Source organism: Pan paniscus, chromosome 23 (assembly GCF_029289425.2).
Source record: "Pan paniscus chromosome 23, NHGRI_mPanPan1-v2.0_pri, whole genome shotgun sequence".
Classification (NCBI taxonomy): domain Eukaryota; kingdom Metazoa; phylum Chordata; class Mammalia; order Primates; family Hominidae; genus Pan; species Pan paniscus.
The window spans coordinates 45,677,991-45,705,842 of NC_085927.1; the positions used below are offsets into that span (position 1 = coordinate 45,677,991).

The 27,852-nt window shown below is 40.0% G+C and overlaps 1 protein-coding gene across 29 annotated transcripts in view; it reads right to left on the reverse strand.

Annotated features, from left to right (window-relative positions):
- Positions 1 to 1,492: 1,492 nt before the first annotated feature.
- RBFOX2 (RNA binding fox-1 homolog 2) overlaps positions 1,493 to 27,852 on the reverse strand; it is a 291,043-nt gene continuing 264,683 nt past the window's right edge. For 6 of the 29 annotated variants that reach the window (XM_034948351.4, XM_034948350.4, XM_057301019.2 and 3 more), the window contains 7 exons: positions 24,024 to 24,077; positions 23,811 to 23,903; positions 22,507 to 22,639; positions 18,736 to 18,775; positions 9,234 to 9,322; positions 8,685 to 8,757; positions 1,493 to 7,009 (listed from right to left, as the gene is read on the reverse strand). In XM_034948351.4, the coding sequence (XP_034804242.1) occupies positions 6,965 to 7,009; positions 8,685 to 8,757; positions 9,234 to 9,322; positions 18,736 to 18,775; positions 22,507 to 22,639; positions 23,811 to 23,903; positions 24,024 to 24,077 (527 nt within the window). In that variant the 3' untranslated portion in view covers positions 1,493 to 6,964. Of the gene's footprint in view, positions 7,010 to 8,684; positions 8,758 to 9,233; positions 9,323 to 10,625; positions 12,887 to 13,051; positions 13,084 to 18,735; positions 18,776 to 22,506; positions 22,650 to 23,808; positions 23,904 to 24,023; positions 24,078 to 27,852 lie in introns of those variants that run through there. The other 23 variants (XM_063603428.1, XM_055105879.2, XM_055105883.2 and 20 more) reach the window with 9 other exon arrangements.

Sequence of the window (27,852 nt, forward strand, 5' to 3'; positions counted from 1 at the left end):
AGTTTGAGACCAGCCTGACCAACATGGTGAAACTCCGTCTCTACCAAAAATACAAAAATTAGCTGGGCTTGGTGGTGCATGCCTATAATCCCAGCTACTCATGAGGCTGACGAAAGAGAATTGCTTGAACCTGGGAGGCAGAAGTTGCAGTGAGTCAAGATAGTGCCACTGCACTGCAGCCTGGGTGACACAGTGAGACCCTGTCTCAAAAAAAAAAAAAAAAAAAAAAAAAAAAAAAAAAAAAAACAAGAAAGAAGAGTACAAGGAATAACTTGAGATTTTCCAATTTTTTTTTAACTTAAGATCTAAGCACGCTTAAGTGCCAAAGGGACTATTGAGAGGAAGAGGCAAACCAGGCAAGGGAGGAAACTGAAGCAAAGCACCAAGCAGGTGGGAAAGGCTGGGATGCAGAGCACAGGTGTGGGGTTCACGGTGATGTGAAGAATGCCTCTAATAGAACGAGAGAGAAGGGGAAAGACACCCTGTGTGGAATTCAAGTAGGCTTGTAGATCTGGTAGGGAAACTTCATTCAGGGAGACTATGTCTGACAACCTCCATATTCTCTGTGAAATAGCAAGCATGATGATCTCATATGGTGAAGTGAAGGGAGTTAGAGATTTATGGATTATGGAGAATTTCAGAGATTTGGGAATTATTGGCTGAGAAACGAAACAAACGCAGCAAGGGATGGGTTTCAGCACAGGTAAGAAAGAAAAGAGGCCAGGTGTGGTGGCTCACGCCTGTAATGCCAGCACTTTGGGAGGCTGAGGTGGGAGGATCACTTGAGGCCAGGAGTTCGAGACCAGCCTGGGCAACACAGTGTAGCCCCATCTCTACAAAAAATGTTGCCGGGTGTGGTGGCGTGCACCTGTAGTTCCAGCTTCTCGGGAGGCTGAGGTGGGAGGATCACTTGAGCCCAGGAGTTTGAGGCTACAGTGAGCCTTGATCACACCACTGCACTCCAGCCTGGGCGACACAGTGAGACCCTGTCTCAAGGGGAAAAAAAGAAAAGAAACAGGGAGGAAAGGGCTAGGCAGGACATATTTTCTATGGCTGAACAAAAAGTGAGGGAGCCTGGGTGGCAGCCGGAGAGCCAGGGGCAGCAGGGACAGAGGAGGCAAGGCAGGGAAATAACACTTTGATAAGGTCAAGTGGGGCCACAGCCCCTGGCAAGGACAGTGTCTGTGGTACAGTAAAGGCAGCAGTTGAATCTAGGGGAGGGTGGACGGTGAAGAAGTGAAGCTGAAAGATTTCAGAAGCAGCTTTTGGACAGACTGGAGTTCAGCAGCTGGGGAAGCTGAGAGCAGCTGACACGCGCTTACCTTCTGGCTTATCATCACCATTTAGAATGTCTCACCTTAGAACGCCTGGCACTTTTCCTTCTTGTCCCCCCCCCTGCCCCCCCCGCTTAAAAAGTCAAATCCAAGTGGTATCTTTGGAGCCTCAGGCAGAGGCAACAGGGAACGAGGATTAATACACACAGCCCAAAGAATGGTGTTTCTCTCTTTTATTTAAAAACAGTGCTTCATTACCATGTGCAAAGGCTGAGGCAGTGCTCCTCCTTCGCTTAGAGTTTATAAAAGCCAGCAACATGATCAATAATTTATACACATGGAGAGTAATACAAAAAAATAAGGAATAAAAGCTAAAGATCTAACTACTCCGACCTTCACAATTCCAGCTACTTGATAATAATAGGAGTAACCCAATGAATACTGCATGGTCTGAAAGCTACTATACAATATGATTCTTAACGAGAAGGGAAGGGAATTAGAGACTGTCACAAAGCCCTGGGATGCTTCTCTGGAGTTAGCAGGGAAACAGGACCCTGGGCAAGCAGCTCGGGTGTCCTAGGAAGTGATTCTGGGGGAGGATGGGAGGGGAGAGAGAAGGCTAGGTGGTCGATTACACAAGCATCCCATGTAATGCCCCCATGCCCCAAAGGTACCTGTTTTGCCATGGCAATGGGAGGGGCTGGAGGAACAGCATGTTGCATGTAGGGATGGTCCGGTCCCTGCCATGGGGAGTGGGGAGAAGAGGAGAGGTTCTGTGGCATTTTGAGCCTTGCAAAGATTTGGACTGAAAAGCTCAGAGACTCAGGTAGGTCAGCCTGTCAGGGACAAGTACACTCCACCGGCTCTCTTCTCGCTTTGCAGCCCTAGCTTACGCGTGTCAGCCCCAGGTTTGCTCCAGCTATTCACAAGCAGAATATAACACAAGAAAAACAATTCATATCCCTTAGGGAAAAAAGAGGATCAATTCATCACTCGATATATAATACAGCCAAAATGAGCTGCCAAAACAAGCACACACACAAATACCGTGAACAGAAAAATACAAGAAAATGACTAAGCTGGGAGTCTTGACGGGGTATGGACATTGCTTAAAGCACTTATCAGTCCCCGGAAAAACCAAACCAAAAAACATTTTTTAAAAATTCAGAAACTCATGTACCCCCTGGGAAACTGGTGTTGGTAACAAAGGGCAGGGCGTGGGGAGAGAAAAGAGAATCACTGTTCCCTTTTTGCTCGCCAGTGTGAGTGGAGTCCTCAGGTCACCGGCATGTACACAAGTACCAGACAAGGAGGACCAAGTCCCTCTGCTGGTGGCCTCCTAAAAGGCAAGGCTTGAGTTTTGGCTGATGAGCAGTTCTCTCCGTTACCAATCCCTGCCAACCAGCACTACCATGGCTGAATTGATCTACCGTTTTCCTGAGTAAACTGTAACTGGCTACAGTTTCGGTAACATGGAAAAGAACTCAGCTACTACAGCCAACTGCAATACTTCAGGAACCCCCTCCATCCCTGGGCTCCTCACTCCTAGTGCATCTGATTGAGGAATCTGATAACTTGCTGCAGTCTGGTCTGTAAGCCTCATTTGCAAAGAAAGGTGCCAGGGACTCTATTACACTCACTAAACCAGAGGGCACACGCTGGCTTAGGACACCCAGAGCCTACTTGGAAAGGGCCCTGTTTCATGCTCTAGCTCTTGGATGGCTATTGCCTGGCTGATCAGTAAAGCAAGTATGAAGGAAGTACATAGGAAAAGGAAAGGGAGGGAAGAGGCTTTTGGACAGTAACATTTCCAAAAAAATATAGTGTTTTATGCAACAGAGAATCAAGTTTCACTGTGTATACTACAAATGGTCAAACATTTTCAAGAGCATGACAAAATAAAAACACACAAATTTACGTCTGATGTTCACCTTGCCCACTATTTTTTTTTCCTATCTTAAAACAGTGCAAACAGGTAACTTATGCTTTTAAAACACCACGACCCCTTCCCCACCCCCCAAAGTCCCTTTCCTCCTAGTATCTGGGGGAAAATCTGCAATTCTGCAAATGTTACTGCGCTAGAGGGCTGCAAGCAGCAGATAACTGGCTGAACTTGGCAAAAGGCGAGGACTCGTCAAAGCTTCCCCTTTCTCCTCCTTAAACATCTAAGTGCTTTCCAGTCTGTCCCTTGGTTGGCCTTGTTCTCCTGCCAGAGGGAAGGGGGTTCATCATGCCCTTCTTGCATATCCTTGGGGTTGCTTCCATCCCTGTTTGATGTCTCCCTCATGTCTGGAAGCTATGTAACTAGTTACAGGATGGTAGTGATTAACCCACTTATCTGCTAGATCTCTAGTAAAGCATAATGCTAAGCTAAGAGCAGTTCAGCCCCTGAGGAGTCACACATTTGAGGAAAAGCTGCTATCGATGACTTCTATTGTCTAGATTTCCACTAGCTCCCCTCAGACTAAAAGTTGTGCCCCAGTCCACTTCTTTCTCAAAGAAAAAAAAATGTTGGCTCAATTCAGACTGTGGCTGTTGAAGGATGATGGTGATAGTAGGTTTTGTTAAACCTGAGAGCCTGACAAATGGTGAATCACAATGGCTGATCTGAGTTAATGGAAACTGAACTAAGTGACATGAGGAATTCTGGAAAATGCCTATGGGCAGCTCTCTGGGCTCGAAGAGGGACATGGAGATAAAGGTGTTCACTAGAGGCCTCCTTTAAGGAGCCCAGCTTCCAAGAGTACAGAAAGTCCAGGTCATGAACTATAGTAAAGCTGAAAAAGAATCATGCATGTACTGTGATTTAGCATCAGTAAGTTTTCTGGAATTATCAGCCAGCATCCTCTAACAAACTCACGAAATGCCAGACTCCTCTGACTCTCTTTCTTAATACAGTGAGAACCAGAGTCAGGAACAGACAAGCAGTGCTGCTTCGAGCAACCTGCCTCTGGTGAAGTTGACTGTACGGAGTCTCAAAGTTCAAAAGGTGACGGGGAGGTTGATACTGTGAAATCCAGATGCTTGTAAGAGCCCCAATTCTTAGTGTTGACACTGAAAACCAAAGACCCTTTCATAAAAAGCAGAACTCCATTTATTCTTTCTTAGAAAAGGGAGCTGGAGGGAAGTGGTGTTAAACACCATCCCTGGAAATGCAGCAGAAACCACTGGAAAGCACAGAGCTTGCCTTTGGAGGCCTCAGCCAGAACCAGCTGAACTGAGATGCACTCAAGGTGCCTCAAGCTCAAGATTCTGCCTCTCTTAAAAGGTCTGTGGGAGCCGCCTTCTCTACCTTTCCCATTATCCTTACCTCTTTCTAGGAAAAAAGAAGAGAAAAACTCTTAAACTCATTCTCCTATTCTCCCCTGCTATGGATAAAACCATTTAGAATTTGGCCTAGTCTCCACTGAATACGTGGCTTGCCATCTTTTGGGAATGGCCCCTTTGTGATCATGACCCCAAACTTCTGTTTTTTTAGTCAGCTAAAGTTCTCCCTCAAAGCAAAAGCAAAAGCAAAATCCTCCCTGCCCCCATTCCCTAGAACTGTGAAAGCCCGCATCCCATTCCCCGCTCCTCTAACTAAAATATTTATATACATACAACAAAAATTGTCTTAACAGCAACAAACCAAACTTTGGCTTGGGGTGGGGGGACCCTTAAAAATGGCCAGTGGACTGGGCAGTTGGTGTCCCCTTATTCTCTGTCTTCCTCCCCAGAGTCAGTAATAATTGCATCGAGGCCTCTAGCTTCCTTGACATCGCCCCTAGTTTCAGGCACAGCCTCTCTCCCAGTTACGAGGCGAGACAGGATTCTGAAGGGGGAAAGGATATGTATTCTACACAACAGGTCAACGCCCTCTCAGATATATCACTCTGCTTACAAAGAATGCTTGATGCTGTCATAGGTCAGTCATTTTAATTCAGGGACATGAGTCAGTTATCAGTCAAGAACATGTGTGGAGGCAGGAGTTAAAAACAAACCCAAAACAAACCCATAACCAGAAGCTCCATGTCTCTGAATTACTCCCTTTAGCAGCTGTCCCTTGGGTGAAAGGTCACCCTAGTACCAATGTGAATAGACCAGGGAGCCAAAAAGACCGTGCTTTTCTATTTCCTAATGCCTTCATTTGGGAAATGCTGTAGGACACTTGCTTTTATCAGTTCTATCTAACAGCCAGAAGAGAAACACTCTCTCCTACCTTGATAACATAGAAAGTTACAGCCAGATGGCAATGGCAGTGACTCACTGCGCGACTCTTTCTGGTGATATGAAGACCCTTGCCATTTCAGACCCTCCTTCCAATATGGGAGGGCAGCAATCTCAGGGCCTCTGCATTTTATGTCCTGTAGTGTTAATGTATACAAAGTGGTCCGGGTGCTCAGCTGGGTGTTTTTGGAGGACAGTGAGAAGCTCAGCGGGATAGCCACAGGCTCAAGACCGTGGCTAGAGAAGTGACTCATGAAGGCTCTGGAAGATGAAAATTCCTATGGCTTTGGAGCAAGTACAAAGTGCCTCGGCCTGCCCTTCCATGTCCTCATCACCAAAACTTCCAGGGACTACTGACCTAGGACCTGGTACTCTATCTTTCCCCAGCAGATTCTTTATTCTATTTTTTAAACTTTGTACTTTCTGAGGCAAGAAAAAAGTAAGAAATACCAGATCTTCTAATATTCCTTTTCCCTTCCTCACCCTCTTTAATGGCTGTGAAGAATTTGTACTTCTAATCCTCAAGACATCTGGGGGAAATCTGGTCACTGGCTTATTCATTTTTCTGTCCCTGGGTCCTAAATTCCTGAATCTTATGGACATGAGAGCAGGGTGTTAATAAAAGAATACATGAGCTAAGCTGTGGTTCAATTAAAGGAGAAGAAGCCTAGAAGGAATGCTAGGTTACAGGAACAAAAAGAAATGATCTTTTTCATACTCCAGAGTTCATTCTGAGATCGGTTTCCTAATGAGGTGTTTATTATCCACTGTCTGAGAGCACGTTTGGAAATATCAATACTATAATTCCAAAAACTATGCCAGCTGTCTCAGGCTGTGCGTGTAAGATGATTGTAAAAAGAATGGAGAAGACAGGAGGGAAGAGGAGAGGAAAGCGTCTTTTTAATTCTCCTGCTTTGTAAGCACAAATTCCTATCTATCAGCATGTGGATTCCAGCCACAGCCAACCAGAATTGCCTGTCAAAGACCAGAAACTCAGAAGACTAGAAGAATATCCTGTTGCAGAAAGATCTCTTCCACTTCTGCTTGTCCCCCAGTCATTCAGCACCAGATACACTTTGGTAATTCTGTCTGCTGATTTCTGATCAGATGCATTTATCGGCTCCTAATGTCTCTCCTTCCTCCTTGACTGCCTCTTCCGTGATTGATAGAATAAGCTAAGCACGGACATACAGACATGGAAATGCATTATTTTTTTTTTTTTTTACCACAGTTTAAAAAAAAAAAGAAAAAAATGCACAATCTTTGGAACAAAAGAATTAAAGGCAGAAATTTAAAGGAAAAATACATATTCAAAGAACATAGTGAGGTATAAAAAAGTATTCTTTCTTTTTTTGTGTTTTTTTTTGTTTGTTTGTTTGTTTTTCCTCTTCATCTTGCTATAGAGTTCCTCTACTAGTAAATATTGCAATAGCCAGGCCTCATGAACTGGGGGGCTGTCCCATTTGCAGGGGTCTCACGTCACTTCAGTAGGGGGCAAATCGGCTGTAGCCACCTCGGTATAAACTCGCCTGCAGTAATTAAAGAGATAAAAATAATTAAAAGGTTGATGAGAGAAGCATTAACAGTGAAGAAAAATGTCCAGAGAGGGATCTAGAAACACAGCCTGCTTCAAAGCCTCAAAGCAACTGATCAAGCATTGCCTTGTGCAGTGAAGTCAGGAAACCAACTTCTGCTTCTAAGGTGCTCAGACCAGAGCCCAACACATTTATTGCTGGCCTGATATTCTCAAGGAGAGTATGACGACATTTTATTTCATTATTTACATGAATTAGCACAGAAGGGAAACAATACACAGTTGAAAACAAGTTCTGCAAAGAGTTTGATTTTTAAAAGCACAGGTTTTTGTTTACCTTGATACAGCCTTATAATCCTGGTGGAAAACAGATCACCAGTTTCCCCTTCTCACATATGGCCCATCGGCAGTGCACGTTACTTCTGACACGATCCCTGCCATGTGTGGTCACAGCCCACGTTTGAGATGCTGCCACATCTAAACCTGAGCCAGTCTGTAATAAAGTCTGTTTCCTCTATCATCTACGGAGCACACCAACTAGGCTGTTTCTTGACATATTCACATTTACATATCTAGCTGGGGTTTTAACTAGGCTTTATTCCTTTATCTTTATCAAATGACTTTATCTAATGGCTTATCTCTTTCAATTAGAAGTTTCCCAGGAATGCATCTTTCTCAGGTCATTCTTTTAGCATAGGACTTCTATCATTTTAGGACGAAATACAACCTCAGGCACTTCTACCACTGCCGTTATATTGTAATGCTCTACTTCATTTATAAACATATATTCCCTCAGGGCCCCCTATTACTTCCTTCCACAAATCTTCATCAGTAGAAATTTGGTGTGAGAAGTAGCTTTCTCATATTCCTTTAGGTCTTACATTTTACACTTCATTCTGTCTCCTTTTCAAACAACTCTGCCCATGTCCAGAGGTAGTTGCCCAGTTGCATTTTGGATTAGAGAGAAAGCCCTGGCAGAGGTGTCACTGTGGAATGGCCTGTCTTTGTTGCAGCCTGTGAGTCCTAATCACTGAAACTGGAGGCATCCAAGCCAACACAATAATACTGCAGTGAGGTGGTTGGTCAGAAGAAATTATGCTAGTTCTATGGACTTCTTCGATACTTCTATCAACACCACCATATTTTGCCACAATTGTTATCAATAATCAATAATAAAATATCCTATAAAGCATTCACTTAGGAATTTCTAGTACTATCTACCAGAAGGCTTAGGAAGAGCAGAGACATCCTTTAGATTTGCATTTGAAACTTAAGTTTTTGAAAAGCTTACTGTGAATACTACAGCCTTATGCTCCATGCTCCTTTGCCAATACCTATCAATGAAACTATGCCACAGGTATGCACTCAACATTTGAACCAATAGAGAACATTCACCAGTTCCCCTATTTCTCTCGCAAATCATGCCACTACTCGGGGCATATTATCAATGATCATTCCTTTCTGCTGCCCTTAACTAGGCCATGTGGCTCACATTATAATAACACACAAATAAAGAGGGTGACATGAAACTTCCAGGTAGATCTATGTGGCTTTAATACCTTGATGGTGGATGAAAGGCTGAATTTACTACCTCCCTAGATCTTCTGTAGTCTATGGGTAAAAGAAGGAATGAAATGGTTTTATAAAGCAATGGTATATTATACACTTACCACAGCGCCAACTCCATAGCTAGCGGCAGGGGCAAGGGCGTGGTAGGGGTCGGCTGTGTACACCCTGCCATAACTGGAAAGAAGAAACACAATCAGACAGATAAAGAAAAGTGTATGATCTAAAAAAATTAAAGGGATTACTGTGCTTTAAGACTTGTGAGTCACTTGGTCTTGGATTATCATAAGGAAACTGGAATTACAAGGAATAGGAAAAAACCTTTCTATTTCTACTCCCAAATGCAATAACTGAAAAAATCTGAAGTACTTCCATAAAATGGAAAAGAAAGGAGTTGGAGATGAGGAAGAGAGGGACTGGAGTCAAAGTCAAAGAAGAGATGAGAACAAGAAAGAGGGAGTGGAGGACAGAGTCGGTGCCTTGTGCTTTAGGCATGACAGAGGCCATCAAGAGGTCTGCAGAAAGCCCAGGCTGGCAAGATGCCCGATGTGCTAAGAGCTGCTGTGGAAACGGTGAAGGGAGGAAAATGGGTGACATTTTGGGATGGAACAGCTCTCAAGCATCCCAAAGCTCACCACTGTCTCTGTACATACCCGTCGCTGTAAGCGGCTGCAGCGGCTGCAGCAGCGGTGGCTGCGGTTGCAGTAGCAGGCTGTGCATATCTGTAGGCTGCATATCCACCCTACAGGAGAGAAGAGAACTGACTTTACAGATACCTCTCCCCCCAGGTGTACAGAAAAACACACACCCGCCCACACACAGACGTACACACATGTAGACACAGGGACTGACACAAACATAGACACACACATGGGAAGAAAATGTTTCAAACTGCATCAGTCTGCATGTTATTATTCCTCCAATAAAAAATTAAGCCCTACGATATGCAAGGATTTGCTTTCCAATTTGTGATAGTATTAAAAGTAAAGTTTGGTAGTACCTGTTAAATACAAGAAATGAAGATATGATTTTGAATCTTACTTCACAGTCTTTGTTGGAACTTTCAAAAGCGAAAATATTTACAGCAAGTTGGGAGCACTCTGACAAGAAATATAAATTATAAAGTTAAAACATATGAAATCTGTATGTGTTGACTTCAGATTCTCTAACGTGTTCTTGGATTGATTCATTAATAAGAGACTACAGCATGTAACAGAAACCTCTGCTCCATCCGGCCTAGCATGTTTGCCAAGAAGCTAAGATAATCAGGTAATATTTAGAAGGAAAAACAATGTAGATCAGGGGTCAGCAAACTCTGGCCTGTGAGCCAATGCAGCTTGCCACCTGTTTTTGAAAGTACTTGTGACAGAGACCAATGTCCTACAAAGCCAAAAATATTTACCACTTGGCCCTTTACGGAAAGTTTGCCAACTCAGATCTACATTTCATACTTGAGCAAATCAATTACAAATTTCTGAGGATTCTTTGGCTGGATTCAAATAGATCAGGAACCCTGCTTCTAGCACTTAACTGCATTTTCCTTCCCTAAAGGTTTTGAGATTCTTACATATTAATCTTACAGTAGACTCTGAGCTTTTCTTCCAATGGTCCAAATATCCTCTCAGTCCTAAAGAATTTCAAACTATCACATCCTTCTATTTCACCTCAGTTTAGATAACCCAAATATACAAAAGGTTTTCACTATCAGGGTGAATCATGCACTCTTTCAGAAAGCATTTCAAGAGACAATCACAACAACAAATGCTTGCCACATGAGACAGGATATTTTTTAAAGTGGCAAACTCTACTTTTTATTATTTATGAAATAGAATTCATCTATTTTACCTAAACGTAATTCAGATGCAAATTTTTATTATTGGCCTTTCGCTATCAAAAACAACTATGTTCAACTGGCCCAACTGAACATCATTTCAGTAGTGAACAATAGCATAAACATTTTATTTCTGTGGATAAAATGTGCTCATTTCTCATGGATATCTGAAGGTTTCTGCCCTGTGCTACTTCCTATTTTTTCAAATGTTCAATTTTTCTAAATCTACAAAAGAAATTTCAAATTTACTTCTGTATCATTTCTTGGGATTGAGAACAACTATTTTCTAAGGGCACCCCTGTTCTTCTTAACCATCTTGCATGGCAAGTCCTAGCTTGCTTCTTTTATTTGTTACCCCTTATTTTAGAAATACCTATAATTTCTTATGAGCTTCTAAAGCCTTTTGCTTCTTTCTTATATAATTTATGCTTTCTCTAAATGAAGAAACTGCATTGTGAAGGCAATTTATTCCTGCTCTTCAAGTTTATGCTGCTTGAAGTCAGGATGGTTTCAAATGTACTTAAAAAAATCCCTGACTGGCTTTCAGTGGTTATACATTATTCCTCCTTTGTTTTTCAAATGAGTGACTTAGAAAGTAAACATTTCCTTCTTAATTACGAATTCTTCCAGAGATATATGAAGACTCTAATTAATATTACCAAACACTGACAATGAAATGGTAATGAATGGGAACAGGGCAGGAAGCACCCTTGGGGGCCATTTCTGATCAACAGTTGGAATTTTAACACTAAAATGAACCCTAATAATTTTTCATTATAACTAGAGATGGTTCCATTAGTTTAGAATTTGCTTGCTAGTGTAAAGTTACAGCAGGGCTATTTAGTAAAACTTCTTTGCAAACAAGGGTAATTCAGCATTTTATTCTTTAGTATTACTCCAACCATCAAAGTAACATTAAAAAAATTTTAAAGTTAAGGCAACAAAAGCAGTTAAAGCCCAATTCATGTTTACCTAGGTAAAAAAATTAAAAACTGAAGTCTTATGCCATACGGCAGAGGTATAAATTCTTGCAAAGGGATACTGAGCTTCAAAAGTACTCATCCAAGGGTAGGTTTCACACCTGACTCTCAGGAAGACTGAGTGAGGTACTGGAGGTACGATCTCTGAGTATTCTATCAAATCATGGCTTTAAGCTGTAGTCTACTCATTCTGGAAAAAACAGGTTCTAAGTGAGGTTGCTGACAGAACCAATTTCCCCTCATTTTCCTAGGCCTACAGGAAGCCATAGGAACCTTGGTGGTTTAGGAGTAATGTTACTGCTAATCAAAACAATTCAAATGGATCAGACTATGGAAAAGAATCTTCCTTCCAATCCAGAAGGAGATGGAGAGAATCTATCCGTAGCGGTTTCGTTCTTTGATAAGTCAACTCTGACTTTGAAGTTTAAACATGATGAAGTTCTCTGCTTTTCAAGTGGAAGAAAACAGAACAGGGTTGCAAATACTTTACTGAAAACAAAAGGCTCAAGAATATCAGCATTAAGAAAAAACACATGAAGAGTTTTTTTTAAAGCAGATGACTTTAACATGATTATTCTCCTGATTACTTTATAATAATGGCATTACAGAGAAACCTTTAAAAGATGAACTATTTTAGGATAGATAGGCAATATCCTACTAAACTAACTTGGTAATTCACTAATGACTACTCCAAAAGTAGAAAAATTAATTGTGTATCATGGATGTATTCCTCTCTCTCTCTTACACACACACACGCACACACACACATACACTTACTCGAAAGTATTTTTGCTGCTTTATTCAACAAAACATATCACAAAATGTGAGAAAAAGAAAATTCAGATATATTTATTTCTATTCCAGATTTCAAAGTGCATAGAAATTTCAGGCTGAGAAACCGTTTTTTCAGCTTTCACTCTTACTAGCAAATCTAAAGGCTTTTATAAAACATGAGAACAAAGTGCAGTTTGAAACACCAAGGTTTTCATTACTGTTTCTTAAGTTTTTCAAAAAGAACAAGGGTGGGAAGGAGGTAGAAGAGACAGGGTTCAGGCGTGGGGAGGGATATGGCGCCACATTTATTAATCACATTAAAAACTAAGCATGCCAACATCTGGAGCTAAACAACCAGCAAAATCACCACGTTCAGACTCGTATTGGCTAACTCTATCTATCCCAGCATTCTCTTGGGACAGCGGTTTGCCCTAGGCTCTACCACAAGCTCGGTGAAGTACACAGCCTCAATTACTAGAGCGTGCAGCCACAACGACCTGGTATTACGGAAACAGTCAGTCACCACTTGAGTTAACATTCCATACCCTAACGACTGGCCCCTCCCCAGCCCAAAGAAATAGTCAATCTTGCCCACCCTAGCCCTGGCCCACACCACAATGTTAATAATTATAACAAGCAGTAACCCATCTGTTATATCAGAGAAGGGAACAGAGACTCCACTGAGAGATTTAGAGTGAGATGTTAACATTTCTTCAGCTGACTGCACAAACAAACAAACAAAAAAAGAGGAGAAATAATTCATTTGGAGATATGAAGTCATGAAATAGCTGATGTGTATTGCTTTTAACCATGCACTGATGCAAAACTGAAGCAACCATTAATAATAAAAATTAAAAAGGACATATGTATTTACACACAATCAGACCTGTTTGATCTGAAGCAGTTTGCAGATTCTATCTGTGTGTGATTTGAAATAAAACAAAAAATGGGGATTAGCATGGCCACAGCACACCCTAATGTAGGAGGGCACACACGGACGGCTTTTGGAACTCTGATAGCTGGATAAATTTGGCTTGGCTAAGCTTGATTCAGATACACACATGCCCCTTTAAAAAGAATTATTCTTATTCCTTTGCAATTCATTCTGAATGATACCTGGTGTCCCCAGTGGGGCTGCCCAGTGCTTTATCGCTCCCCTATTCAACCTGCCTGACACTGGCAATATAATTCAGTCCTGACCCACAGCACTCACATGTATGCTCGCCCTCTGTCAACAACCGTATTATTCTAATCCACAGCATTCTGCTAAAATATTTCCTGTGTTTAGGAATTTTACTTTTTCACATATCTGTAACATATCTCTGACTTCAAGTTCCAGCTTCTTCAAAGGAAAATGCCTTTGAAAAGTTGGCTTTAAGATCCTTTCCAGTGTTTTCTGCAGTTGTTAAAGTCTCAGTTTTTCATGGCTCAATGTCATCTCCTAGGGCTTTTCTACTCTGCTCTGAGCCAATTTTATCATCGAATTAACTTTATGATGTTGCCACGTTGACCACATGATCTTTCGGCACAGTTCTGTAGCTGGGTTTTAAACTAGAGCAAAATACAATAGAATATAATCCCTCCTATATCTGACCTTTATCTGCATATTTATTAGTTTAATCTCACACTGGCAGACTTTTGCCTTGTCTTGATTTTAACCTAGCTTTTAATTTTATTATATTTTTGTTTTAGGTTTACATTAAAACAGGACTTTGGTGAGCATGTGATGTCAAGACACCTTCTTTCTACCCGGAAGACAATGACATTATGTGACACTGAGGAGGAGAGTGTGTATTTCAAGACCAGCAGACAAAATGAAAGCTTGTTACCTACATGTAGTGTATAGGTCAATAGAGCAGGAGGGTTGGGGGATGGCGGCAGGGGGTGGGTAAGGAATGGCAGGTGCGATGGTTAAAATCACTACAGCAGAGCAGAGATCTATTCCAACTAGCGTGGGTTTAACGCTGGGCCTCCAGGAATCACTTTATTTATCCTTGGATGAATCTAACTCCCTCTTTTTCCTCACCACCTCCCCACCCCTGCTAAGAACCATGGTTCTAGGAGATATTATAGAGTTCTTTTGTGGCAAAATGGCATCACTGATTAAATGTGAGTAACACACAAACTTACAATAATGGTGATACTGTCACTGCTTTTGATTGAGGTCTGTCTCCTTTGAAAAGTACTTATGAAAAAAATTCCAAAGTATTTAAATTTTATCTTATTATTGTTTAAAATTGGGGTTAAGGGAAAAAATTGCTATGATCAACCTGATGTCTTCCACCTATTATTTCTATGGTAGATGACAGACGATTTTCAATAATCAAACCTTTCAAACATTATTATTCCACATCTCCCCAAATTAGTTCATTTCCAAAATCTTGCTGGGTAGCCACATAAATAAACTGGATTGTGAAAAGCCATCGACTATTTTCTTTCTCCTAGCATCCAGCTATCAGCAATCCTTCTAACAAGTATGCTATTATCCAAATGAACTCACTGATCTTCTTAGGTGAAAGGAGAAGAGGCCAAGGGAAATGCATGTCTCAATGTTTGAGTCCCATATGTCTAGATTTTTAAGGCAACTTCAAACCTATGTAGCAGCACAGTCCAATTACGACTGGTATCTCACTACAGGGCCCAATGTGGGATTCAGAAATCCTATTTGTACAGTTCTACTTCCTCTTTTTTCTCTTTTCTAAATTTATAGTAGTAAGAAAATGTCCCCAACTGCTAAGATCTAAATATAAAAAAACAGTTTAAATACCACAGGTACATGTGACTGACAGATTAAAAGAGGTGGCAGTGATGGGACAGTGCATATTACACACCTGGCTGGGATATGTGTCAAGAGGACAGGAGCACTTAATTTTAGAGGAAGTGCCATTATGTACGGAATGTGACTGTGGGCACTGCTGAGGTAGCAGGGCTTAGATCACACGCTCACAAGTCTTGATTGTCCAAAAAAGCCTCTGTTCCCATCTCTAACGTGGAGCTGGAATGGTTAGTATAATTCAATTTTTTCACTGCAATCCACAATCTGATTGATTGGCAGGTCACACTGGCACTCCTACCTGAGGTATTTTAGCGCTAATGATTGGTTCCTGTAAGACTATTCTATAACAGAACACAGGAAGAGCAGTTCAAAAAACACAGCTGTGGAAGGAAAACAATCATACAAAAAGCCCACTAAGGGGCCCACCAGCCTTTTCTTTCCTTTGGATGCAAGCATGCTTTTCACAGGAGGTGATTTAGGAGCAGTTTGTTATCCCATTTAAAAAGTGAATTAGGGCGAACTATGCCTTTTCTACTGGCCAAAAAAGGAGGAGGAGGGCTGGATACATAATCTAGCTGCCACACTCCCAAATCCTATCACGGTAGGTCTTTTTACAAACTAGGAACAGAATTGCTAGATCAGTTCTCCAGAGAGGAATGTGCCATAAAAGAAACAGAAAGTAAATGGCTAGCAGGAATCACTGTCTAAGAATGGGACTGTGAAAGGGATTACAAAAACCTTGCACAATTAATAGCCTAAATTCATTTAACTTAAGCATAACCAGCAATTTAAAATCTTTTCCCTTGTGTCTTCTCTTCGAGCTCCGATTCGGTGCACTTTTCATACTAAACTCTCTATTCCTTCTATTTCTAATATGCCTTTCGGAGGAAATAAGAACTAAATGTATGCTGACAGATTTCCACAGATGGGAAATGTATGGAGAGAAGCAGAACAAACTCAAGGCAAAATGATAGTTTTTTGTTGTCTGTGTGTTTTTGAAGAAGTATCCTTTGCTCCCTCACATGTGGAATACAGAACACACAGTTTTAAAAGCAACAGTTGTATTAGGCCTAACTCAGTAGTTACCTCATAAAGTATTCTTGCTTTTCATGTAGGGGCATGGATATTATTTCAGCACTAGTGACCAACCTTTTTTTCTCTAAGTAACTCTGCTTTAAGATAAGAACTAAGAAATAATAACATTACTATTAATTACTTTCATTAACAAGGGGCCACTGGTCAAAAAAAATTATTTCAGCAAGATCACTGAATTACTTGTGTTTAGCTCAGCAAGGTAATCCAGTTAGTAGATTAAAAAAAAAAAACCAAGAGTATTTTATTAACAGGAACAGAAAAATCATCTGTCTCAATAAAATCTTACATTGTAAAGTAAGGAAGTAAGGTAACTATTAAAAAATTGGGTTGGTTGACTTAACAAGTTTGAAGTTGACAAGTCTTTTTTTTTTTTTTTTTTTTTTTTTTTTTTGAGACGAAGTCTAGCTCTGTCACCCAGGCTGGAGTGCAAGTGGTGCAATCTCGGCTTACTGCAACCTCTGCCTCCAGGGTTCAAGTGATTCTCCTGCCTTGGCCTCCCAAGTAGCTGAAACTACAAGTGTGTGCCACCACGCCTGGCTAATTTTTGTATTTTTAGTAGAGATGGGATTTCGCCATCTTGGCCAGGCTGGTCTCGTACTCCTGACTTCAAGTGATCCCCCTGCCTCGGCTTCCCAAAGTGCTGCGATTACACACGTGAGCGATGATGCCTGGCCAAAGTAGGCAAGTCTTTTTTTTTTTTTTTTTTTTTGAGACGGAGTCTCGCTCTGTCACCCAGGCTGGACTGTAGTGGCACGATCTCAGCTCACTGTAAGCTCTGCCTCCCAGGTTCATGCCATTCTCCTACCTCAGCCTCCCGAGTAGCTGGGACTACAGGCGCCCGCCACCACGCCTGGCTAATTTTTTGTATTTTTAGTAGAGACAGGGTTTCACCATGTTAGCCAGGATGGTCTCGATGTCCTGACCTCATGATCTGCCCGCCTCGGCCTCCCAAAGTGCTGGGATTACAGGCCTGAGCCACTGTGCCCGGCCCAAAGTAGGCAAGTCTTAATAAGACATAAATAGGTTGTATTTAAGAAAAATAAATCCTCAAATAAGAAACACATTAGAGAAAAAAACTTGATTTAAGAAATAATTCAAATGGAAAATCTTGTTCTAATAGATCAGATTTCAAGAAAACAAGTTAAATAACAAAGATGAGTTTCATGAGAATATGGACACTAATGTATATGGGAGAATGTACATGCTAACATCATATGTAAGTCTGTGTATTTAGAAATGTGTAATCTGGTGTAAAAGTAGGATAGATTCCCCAGTTCTCAAGCTTCACTGTGAACATAGGAAAAAAGGTATCTTTCATTACTTGTTGAAAATATTTTGAGGAAAGAGGTGGATTTTAATTAAAGTACAAAGAGAGGTAATGAAATATGGATTGGTTGGGTTTTATGCCTGACTATTAATAATTTATGTAGTTCTGGGTAAGTCTCTGAGAAACATATCTGTAAGTTAGGAGGGTGGACCAAATCATAGCTGAGGTTCCTTCAAGTAGTTATTAAATTAAGGCATACCTTACAGGCCTATGCTAAGTAGTATAGGTGAGTCACCTGTATTTCAAAGAACTGTATCATCCCATCTCTACTTCCTGCAAAACGCAAAACCTCTGAGTGCATTCTGAAAGTGCATTAACTTTTTTAGGTTGCTTGCGAATCTCTGGTAGACTGTGGAAACAGTTCACTAAAAAGGTCCTCTTATTGATTTTGGAAAGTAAGGGTGGAGAAAGTATTTCTAGACAATTTTAACCTATCCCCACAGAATCATTTCATGCTGACAAGTTTTTCTTATAAAAATTTTCCCTTGATGACTTGAGCGATTAAATCAAGCTTGCATTCAGAAAAAGTCCATCTGGAGAGGTCATAATAAAAGACTTCAAAACTCAAAAACTTCTACTTTGTCAATTATATCACTTTGTCCACATTTTAAATAATATGTGACAAACCAATCATGGAACTTTAGTGATAGCTAGACAGTTTAAATAATGGAGTCCATATTACTATGGCTAGTAGAGTCAGCAAATCTATGATAGTCAAATGGCTGTAAGAAGAGTCTGGGTTGCTGATTATGCTACTCATTTCCTCCAATGGCTTTTAAGAACTAAATATCTGGCGTTTTCTCATTACTACACACTCTTCGCTGGCATCGGCTCCTTATTTGGCTATCACAAGGTCATGTTCTCTCAAAAGTAGGTAAAATAGGAAAATGTACAGTTCAGAAAGCTTATTAACCTCTAAATCACAGCTCTAATGATCTAAAGAGGGATGTGAAATGAGAAGAAAAGCAGAAAAGGCAAAGAGCTGGTTTAAGGCTAAGCTAGTCCTGTTATTTATGTATGCAAATGACACGACAATAATAAAAGACTTTAAACCTGCTGATCATCTCACAAGTAAATTAATGATCCACAGAACATCTGTGGGTATAGGGAAGGGAAAAGAATATGTCCAGTAGACTGACCCTTGCAATGATCAGGAAACCCAAAGGCTTAGTTTTTGCACCCAGGGGCAAGCGCAGTGGCAGAGAAGCATGCTTGCATTCTTAAATATATAAATATATATATCCACAAGGAAAAAGAAAATAAAAATTAAATAAATTAAAAGGAAAAAAACCAAATCAAACCAAAGAAACAGAAAAAAAAAGGCTGGCTTGTCAGGGGATGGGGTCGAGAAGGCCCCAGTGTGTGTACTTACATAGAGGTCAGCACCGTAAAATCCGTCCTGGTAAACCACACTGCAGAAAATCCACACAAAAACAAAAACAAAAAAAACAAAAGAACAGAAACACATTCCGGTTATTGAGGACGGCAGCATGCACATGCGCTCTACACAGGCAGGTGATGTATGAATACATAACCTGGGCTTGGGGCCTCGGCAAGTTGGTGAGAAAATGTGAAAGTGCACACGAAGGTTACACAGCTCCAGGACATGCGAGGAGAGGGAAAGGTGTGCAAAACTAGAATGCGCAACCTGGATATTTGGTAATTAAAGTAGGATTCACACAATAAAAAGCACTCCTAGAAGAGCCTATTATATCTATCCAAAATCTGCTGGCTTGGAAATAACTTTTTGTATATGGAGTATTTTTAAAAATAAGCTTGCCCTAGGAGGAAGTTTCTTTTTAAAGAGCTTACAAAGTAGGGTAGGGGTGAAGAGGAGTTTAACATGAAAAACTGAACCCAAAGAATTCCACTAGGGCAGGGCCTGTATGCAAAGTATGTTTTTACATTACGTTTAAGTATTTTGTTTTCAGTATTGTAATAATATGTAAATGTTTTTCTGATATCCATACATCACCTGCTTTTTACCCTGCACATTAGACATGCGATAAGATTTGGCTGATCACACAAGCATGCAAAGTATTATTATTCAGCATTTTAAGAACCAATGCAACACCTCAGAAAAACAAGTCAATCAATTCTGACCAAAGTAAACAGAGAAATGTAATTAAAAAAAAAAACACAACCAAAAATACCCACAATGCATTGCTTTCACAAGCAGAGATAATGAGCTAAAGGTTAAGGTGATTGGTCCAAGGTCCAAGAATTGAAAGGTGCAGTGGGGATCCCAGATAGTAACAATATAATCCAGAGTGGGAAGGAGTAACTGGAAGATTTTAAGGGTTCTTTTTTGACTATAAGAGTATTCATGGAATACTGAAAAATACAATTGATAACTGAAGTTCTGGGCTTGACCAAAGATCACCCTGTCTTATTTAAAAGAATACATCTGAGAAGGTAGCTGGTTAAGAATAGAAGGGTTTATTTTCCTGTTTAGATAATGAATTTGTAGCAAACAGACAATGCATGACTTTAAAAAAAAAAAAAAAAACCTAAGCAACACTATATTCTTAAGTATAGATTTCCAACCTTCTGAGGTACCTTTGTGCATACAGACTTTCCCCAAAACATTATTTTGGGACCAAAAGACATGGAATAGCAGTAGAGATAAAAGATAAAACTTTCTTCTTCATCTCTGTGAAGTCAAGATCAGATTGTTTTAATTTAGATGATGTTTATTGGTTATTCAACTAAACAAGCTGGAAATTTTCACCACTACCTTCTCTGTTACAATAAACAAGCTGACAAGTAAAGTCATCAAATCATATTTTTAACTTGAATATGAAATAACTTATTTCTTATAGGTAGGTGGAATGTTTCTTAATTCTATTTCCAATGACATTTGGTTGTATTTACAGGATAGCATGGTCACATTTTGGAATGCCCCAAATATGCTATGCCCTTGTATCACACAATGGGCAAATCAAACTCATCTCTGATGTTCATTTAGCTAAGTCCCATTCATTTTCATAGTCTCCAGTTGCAGTTAAAGTCTGATATTAGAAAGTAATCTGCCTCTCAGTTGCATTTTAAGGAAAAAAACAACTTGTTCAAAATGAGAAGGCTGATAAAATGGAAAGCACTGAGACCAAGTGGTGATTAATTAAACTTCAAAGATCTTAGTAAGGGGATATAGGCAAAGATTTACAAATAAGCCTTCTGTAAAGAAGGGTTGGCATTAAAAACACGAATACATTTTACCCTAAGTCAAATAACTTATTGGGAATATTCATCTACGTTCTAGAAGAATTCCAATATTCCCTGTATCAAATGCCACAAGGAGGCTAGAAACATAATGATTAATGATGAAATTAGTTTACTAAACTGAAAAGCAATTCTAGGCCATTCCCATGAAATACTGGACTTATTCCTTGCCATCTTCCATGTAAACAGGTGGTTTAGTTAATAAAAAGAAAACATGGGAAATCAGTGTTCAATGTAATGCACAGAAATTGATATGATTAGACATAAAGATAAAATATCTTTGAGCAAATATATACCTGACACAGACTTGGTAGAGAATGGGTTCTCAAGTTTGGCCAATATACTGAAATGACTACATTGAACAGGACTAAATTCAACCACTTTATAAAGTAATTCAGCAATGTTACAAAATAAGGAAGTCCCATGTTTCTGGTGAGTAGTCTCTCTTTGCAAATATGACAGTAAACTCTCTTGGATTACAATGGAAGACATTTCACAAACAATTTTCCTAGTGTGTAAAACTTCCAAAAGGTTCCTTTTAATGTTTCATTTGAGTATTTCTTGATGAAATAATACTGCATATTCACTTCTTTAAAGAGATGTCAGAGGTTGAAGGTCAAAGGTCAAGTTGAGAGAAAAAAGGATTAAAACAAAAGTAAGTAATGGCATAAGATGGAGATGATGGAATGCATGTGATTTAAATGTCTACAAACTCCAAACAAAAGTTAATTTCTGAAGCAGTTCCCTTCCAGTGTCTTTTGGAGCCTGCCCACTTCAACATACCTTGTCTAATAAAAATGTTTTAACTCTGTGGAATGGAGAACTTCTAATGGTACATCCATTTGGTCTATGAATGAATGAATGAATGAATGAATGCTAAATTAGTACACCTCAAGGCTAAGCCAATTTTGCTGTCAGAAAAGGACATACAAAGGAGGTTCCTTCCCTTTATATTTTAACTAAGTAGCAGCCAACAAGCTTCTCTGCTGCTACTTATTCCTCCGTAAGAATACAAAAAAAAAAATCTGTCATACTGACATTATCTGGCAGAGAAAAGGTGAAGAGAAATGTCGCATCTTTGATGAGGAAGTCCTTGGTACAACTGACTCATGAAAGACCACTCTATAAAAATTTACATTTTAGGCTGACACTGAGAAACCCCTAAAAACAAAACCTGCCATCTTCACTCCTTTTCCCCATTCAGTAGCAAAGGATTTATTTGTTGCTATGGAATCATTCCACTGCATGAGACACCCTCCATAAAAAAATCAAACGGTGAAGGATGCTCAGCTACAGTCGCTGTTTTACCATCATTCAGAAGCCAACTGCAGTTTAATTCTTCCTACTTCTCCCTTTCTCCCTTGATTCAATTGGACTTGGTTCATCTTAGAATTAACCTCTTTTAATCCGTTTCCTACGAAGAAAGCAAATCCATTGTGGGTAACTAGCTCTGCTGCTCACCACCCAGGCAGTGAAACCAAAGGGGAGGACACATGTGACAGCCTCTGCCCCAACACGGGGTGGTGATAAGGAGGTGAACACAGCAGATGCAGGCTTGTACTACAATCTTGAGCTCCTCTTTTGGTTCTCTGCAGTAATGTTAATCCATATTCGTGCGCTTCTGAGTGAACTTCATGCCAACACACTGCTAGTAAACACAAGACGGTTCTGGCTACTGTCTTAAGCCATTACCATGAGGGCTTAAGGTGGCCAAAATGAAGACTTATAATGAATTGACAGTTTGTTACACTCTGATGATGGTATATTTTGTTTTTTGTCATCTAATCTGTTAATTTGCAAATATTCATTGAATGCCTACTCTGTGACACGGCAACATCCCAGAAGTTATGAAAGGGCCATGGTATTCTTTTTTGGTCCAACTGATTTTAGAAACATACTGATTTTGGAATCTAACGCTTACCCTGGATAGGCGGGGATGGCTGTTGGAGGTACCGCTCGGACTGCACCATATACTGTCCGCCCTCTGCCCCTCAAATGGGCTCCTCTGAAAGCGGCTGCCGTGGTGGCTGCAGTAGGGTAAGGGAAGCCAGGAACTAAAGGGAGACCCAAAATATGACAGAAATTTCAACTTGCATTCAATAGAGGGTGCACAGTCACAACTTGCTATGAACCAATTATAGAAAAGATGGAAAGATACGAACCACACCTTTTTTGAAAAGGTGGCATGCATTCAATAAACCTTCTACCCTGGGTCTCTCAGTGGGGAAGAAATGGAAAGAGAGACCCAACATGCAAAAGCAAAAGATTCCATGCCTCATTCATCACAAATCTTGAGTGAGCTTCTCTGCTCCTTCTCAATTTCAGCTTTACAATGCAAGCTGCTGATAAACAGGTCAAGAAGCTCTGAGAATGACTGCCATAATAAGAGACAGACTTTTAATTACTGTGGGCAGTCTAAATCAGATTGACACAAACTCTTCAACCGGTCAGTTATTAACCTTGCTTCCCAATGTTACTATGTGCACATAATAATTATTACTCAAAAGAACATTCTTTTTATATTTTTACATGGTACCAACCTCTAAGGCACATAGACATTTCATTTCATTAGTCAATTTCATTCTTTTATTTAAAACATTTTAATCCACAAATGTAAGGTGAGGGAAACAACTCCTACCCTGTACTTTAAAGAGGCAGACAATTTCTAGGGGCCTCATATCCTTTAAAGAGGCAGACAATTTCTAAGAGCCTATTTTAAGTGTGCTGTCCTCTGGAAAGCATGCAGAGACATTGATTCCATGTCCACTGAATTCTGTTTAATTATACCTCTTGCTGGAGTAAAATGGCTCAGGTCAAAATGACTTTAGAGAGATCAAGAGAGCTGAGAATAATCAATAATACTGGAGGTACTTCTAAGTGATCCTCTGCTGGAGAACCTGTGGCTGACTTGCAGAGGAAATGTATAATATGCTCTACACATACTTGCTTCTTTTGTTTTCTTTATCGTCAAGTACAGACTAAAATATTCTTCATATGCCCTTACCCCCTCTACCTTTTCCAACTATTTCTGCTTTGTGCAATCTTAATATTTGGTCAGGAAAATTCTAGCACAGGTTAAGCAGGACAGGGCACTGGGATAGTATTTAATATCCCTCTCAAGAAATTTCCATTTCAGTTATGTACTGTACTAGGAAAAAAAAAACAGTACATGATAGTTCACTCACAACAGTCAAAATCCATGCCAGGCCAACATAGGCTACTTACTGATTAAAGGAATGTAAGTGTTGATACCCCCTCTTCCTGATAGGGGCACTGCTGCATCATTGCCTAGGGACACATCTGCTTGAAAGCTGGATGCTGATTGGATTTTTAAAAAATTTAAAAATGCAAAAAGATTAAAAAGGAGTCACAAATTGAAAAACAGCAGATGCTATTACAATTAAATAGCACAAGTGGAAACATTTACTTAAATACTACCTGCATATAACTCCGGACCATATACAGCTCCAACTACTGGGCTTAATTTCCAACCTGAAACACACAAAATGGAAGGTAAGCATTTAAGACTGTTTGAGGAAAGGGATGATCAGTGCATGTCAAGTTGGCTTCAGCCATCTCTGGGGCTATTTTTGCCTATTATCAACTTCTCTTTGGAATTCCAGCTTGGGGTTTATATGAGAGAGTAACAGTAGTAGAACTAGGACACAGTGAAGAGATAATGAGGGGCTGGGGCTGGGGGGCTTGGCAGGTGTCATGATGTTGGGAGGAGGAAGATGGAGAGGGAATGAGAGGAGAAAAAATAAACAGAAATAAATCCTAGAGTTTGGTAAAGTGTTCTCACAGAATTACCCTGGATGACCTATCCTTCATTTAAAAAAAGAAGGCCGACTATATGTCACTCTGAACCACACTGTGATGCATTTTCTCAACCCTGTTTATTACTCTAGTTGTTCTAATAAAGGTATCCATGGGCTGAACTCAAATTCAACCTAGATCTTTGACTCCATGTTTGGCTATACAATGCTGGTATTCCAGGTAAACTGAAATCCACTTTTACTCGGATTTACCATTGGGATTTTACTGGGGTTCACCAACTAAAAAAGGAAAGACACGAAATAGTAAAATTCAAGGTACATTCCCAACTTCAGTGCATGTTTTCTGAGGCTTTAATGTGTAATAATCACCTTTAAGTTAATCAGACTTCTTAGCTAAAGAACACCAGAATACTGTGGAACATTAGCTTAAATATTTATAAATATTAAGAGTTTCCAAATAACATTATGTTTAATGTAAACTTTATTTCTTCTTTCCCTTTTTTATATTTATAGGAATATGGCAAGTATTTTTTAAAAAGGAATAATATATGATTGCTCACTGAGAGTGAATAAAAGTAGAATTCCACATGAAAACTTTAATCAATATTAACTGAATTTTACATATCAGCAAAAATACTCTATATTATATATTTTCTGACTCATTTGTCTTTTTATATTAAGACCCTAGCATTGTGCCACACTATTCTATAAATATACGAATGAAAAGAAAAAGGCCAGAATTGGCCTCCTCTTTTTTTTTTTTTTTTTGAGACAGAGTCTTGCTCTGTCACCCGGGCTGGAGTGCAGTGGCGCAGTTTCGGCTCACCACAACCTCGGCTCCTGGGTTCAAGGGATTCTCATGCCTCAGCCTCCCAAGTAGCTGGGACTACAGGCACGTGCCACCATGCCTGGCTAGTTTTATACTTTTAGTAGAGATGGGGTTTCACCACGTTGGCCAGGCTGGTCTTGAACTCCTAACCTCAGGTGACCCACCCGCCTCAGCCTCCCAGAGTGCTGGGGATTACAGGCTTGAGCCACTGCGTCCAGCCACAATTGGCCTTTTCAAAAGAATTATTGAAATTACCAGATTTAAATGACTGTAAGCAAGACATTATTCAAGTGAAAACCCATTCACTCTGATTCAATCCAATCTCTTATTCATCATTTTATGTGCTCATAAAATGCAATGTCTCTTCAATATTCCACATAAAATTCTGGCAAAATCTAGGTTCAAATCCTACTTGAATTGTAAGAACACAAATATTCTGCAACATCAGATTACACAAATACTGTGCAACATTTCTGCACAAATTAAGAGATTCCAACCAACCTAAATGAGAATGCTGACTGCGAATTCATTAGGAGGAACCCAACACATTCTTCTTAGGACCTTTAACACAACAGCAGAAGGTTTCTTGCCTACTAAACCTGAATATTAATTTAGAATAATATTTTTAAAAATAAGCTTTTTCTTTCCTACCAATGCCACTGTTTCCTGAGCATTCCCTTTGAATCCACATAATGGGCAGGCACCGTAGCTCAAGCCTGTAATCCCAGCAATTTGGAGGCAGAGGGATCACCTGAGTCTAGGAGTTCGAGACCAGCCTGGCCAACATGGCAAAACCTCGTCTCTACTAAAAATACAAAAATTAGCCGGGTGTGGTGGCACACACCTGTAATCCCAGCTACTCTGGAGGCTGAGGCACGAGAATCGCTTGAACCCGGGAAGTGGAGGTTGCAGTGAGCCGAGATCGCACCACTGTACTCCAGCCTAGGTGACAAAGAGACTCTGCCTCAAAACAAAAACAAAAATTAATATAATGGATGTATATTGACATGTTGTTAGTAATACTTTGAATATATTTAGTTTTAGAAAATTTACAATGTATTTTCACAGATGTCCTTTGACCTTCACAAAACCCAAAGAGGAAGGTAAAATAGATACCACATCTGCAATCTGAGGTCAATACTATACTTTTCTGGGTCTCATTTCCTAATAATAAGCTGGGAGGGTTGAGTTTCAATAATTTCTAAAAAAATCCTGGTGCCAAAAATCTGTGGTCTCAATTTATAAATATGAAAACAGAATTAGGTTAAAAAACTGGTCCACTGTCACGGAGTAAATAAAGAGTCAAACCTAGAAGGAGAACGTCTGTTTTCTGAATTCCAGTCAGAGGCTCTTTCTGTCACAATATTTCCCTTAGATGTAAAGAAAATTTGACATTCTTTGCCTCTCCTTTCTATTTTGTTTACTTTGAGTTTTTATCAAAATTGTAGAGACTTGTTTTTGTAAGAGCAGTGAAAAGAAAATAAGAGGTAAAGTGGGAGGCAGTGGTATCATACCGATAAAAGGAGTAAGGAAAAATGCAAATTATGCTGATAAATTTGTATCATCTATGTGAAAAGCTGGGCTAAACATATTTATTGAAGACTTTATGGGATATAGTCAATACGGATACATTTCTCCTTGATTTAAGACATTATTAGCACATACAGCCATACTCTAGCAGTGGGTTCAAACTTTTTAAAAAAACAGCAGAGCCAGGCATAGTGGCTCACGCCTGTAATCCCAGCACTTTGGGAGGCCACGGTGGGTGGATCACGAGGTCAGGAGATTGAGACCATCCTGGCTAACACGGTGAAACCCCATCTCTACTAAAAACACAAAAAATTAGCCGGGTGTGGTGGCGGGCGCCTGTAGTCCCAGCTACTCGGGAGGCTGAGGGCAGGAGAATGGCGTGAACCTGGGAAGCGGAGCTTGCAGTGAGCCTTGATTGCGCCAGTGCACTCCAGCCTGGGTGACAAAGCGAGACTCCGTCTCAAAAAAAAAAAAAAAAAAAAAACCCAGCAGAAACTCCTCCCTTTATTCTAGATATTAGTAAAAGCTTATGCAGAACCCTAAATTGCTCAGACTAAAGTACAGCTGAGACCTCAGAATTCAATCCACTTGGTTTCCTTTTTCTCTCCCAAACTGGCTCTGCAGAACAGTCTGCAAAACCACTACTGGGCTACAGATTAAATTTATATTCCATCTCATTCAGAGACCATGAGTCTAGATTAAATTTGGTAACTGATGTAACAAATTATTCATAGAAAATTTCCTTCTCAATGAGAAAAACTTATAAACCTTACTATATAATATGTAATCATGAAACAGAAAATGATACACACACAACCATACCCATGGCTGTTATCTCTAGGGCTAAGGAGAGCAACAGGTCCAGAATTATAAAAGTGATTAAAATATCCTCCTAATTTATTCCACTTATGCTCAGATGAATGAGAGTCAGAAGTAAAAGTAAGAGTCAGTGGGCATCCAGGGGTATTATGGACAAGTCTAACATATTAGAAAGAGCTACAGCAGCTGAAAAAGAAGGTGCTCAGGTGGGATCCAATTTGGGTTAATAGGCAACTAGATAGCATATTTGCACTGTGTAAAAGATGAACTTTACTTAGAACGTAACATCTTAATAACTAAAAACTTAGCTCAA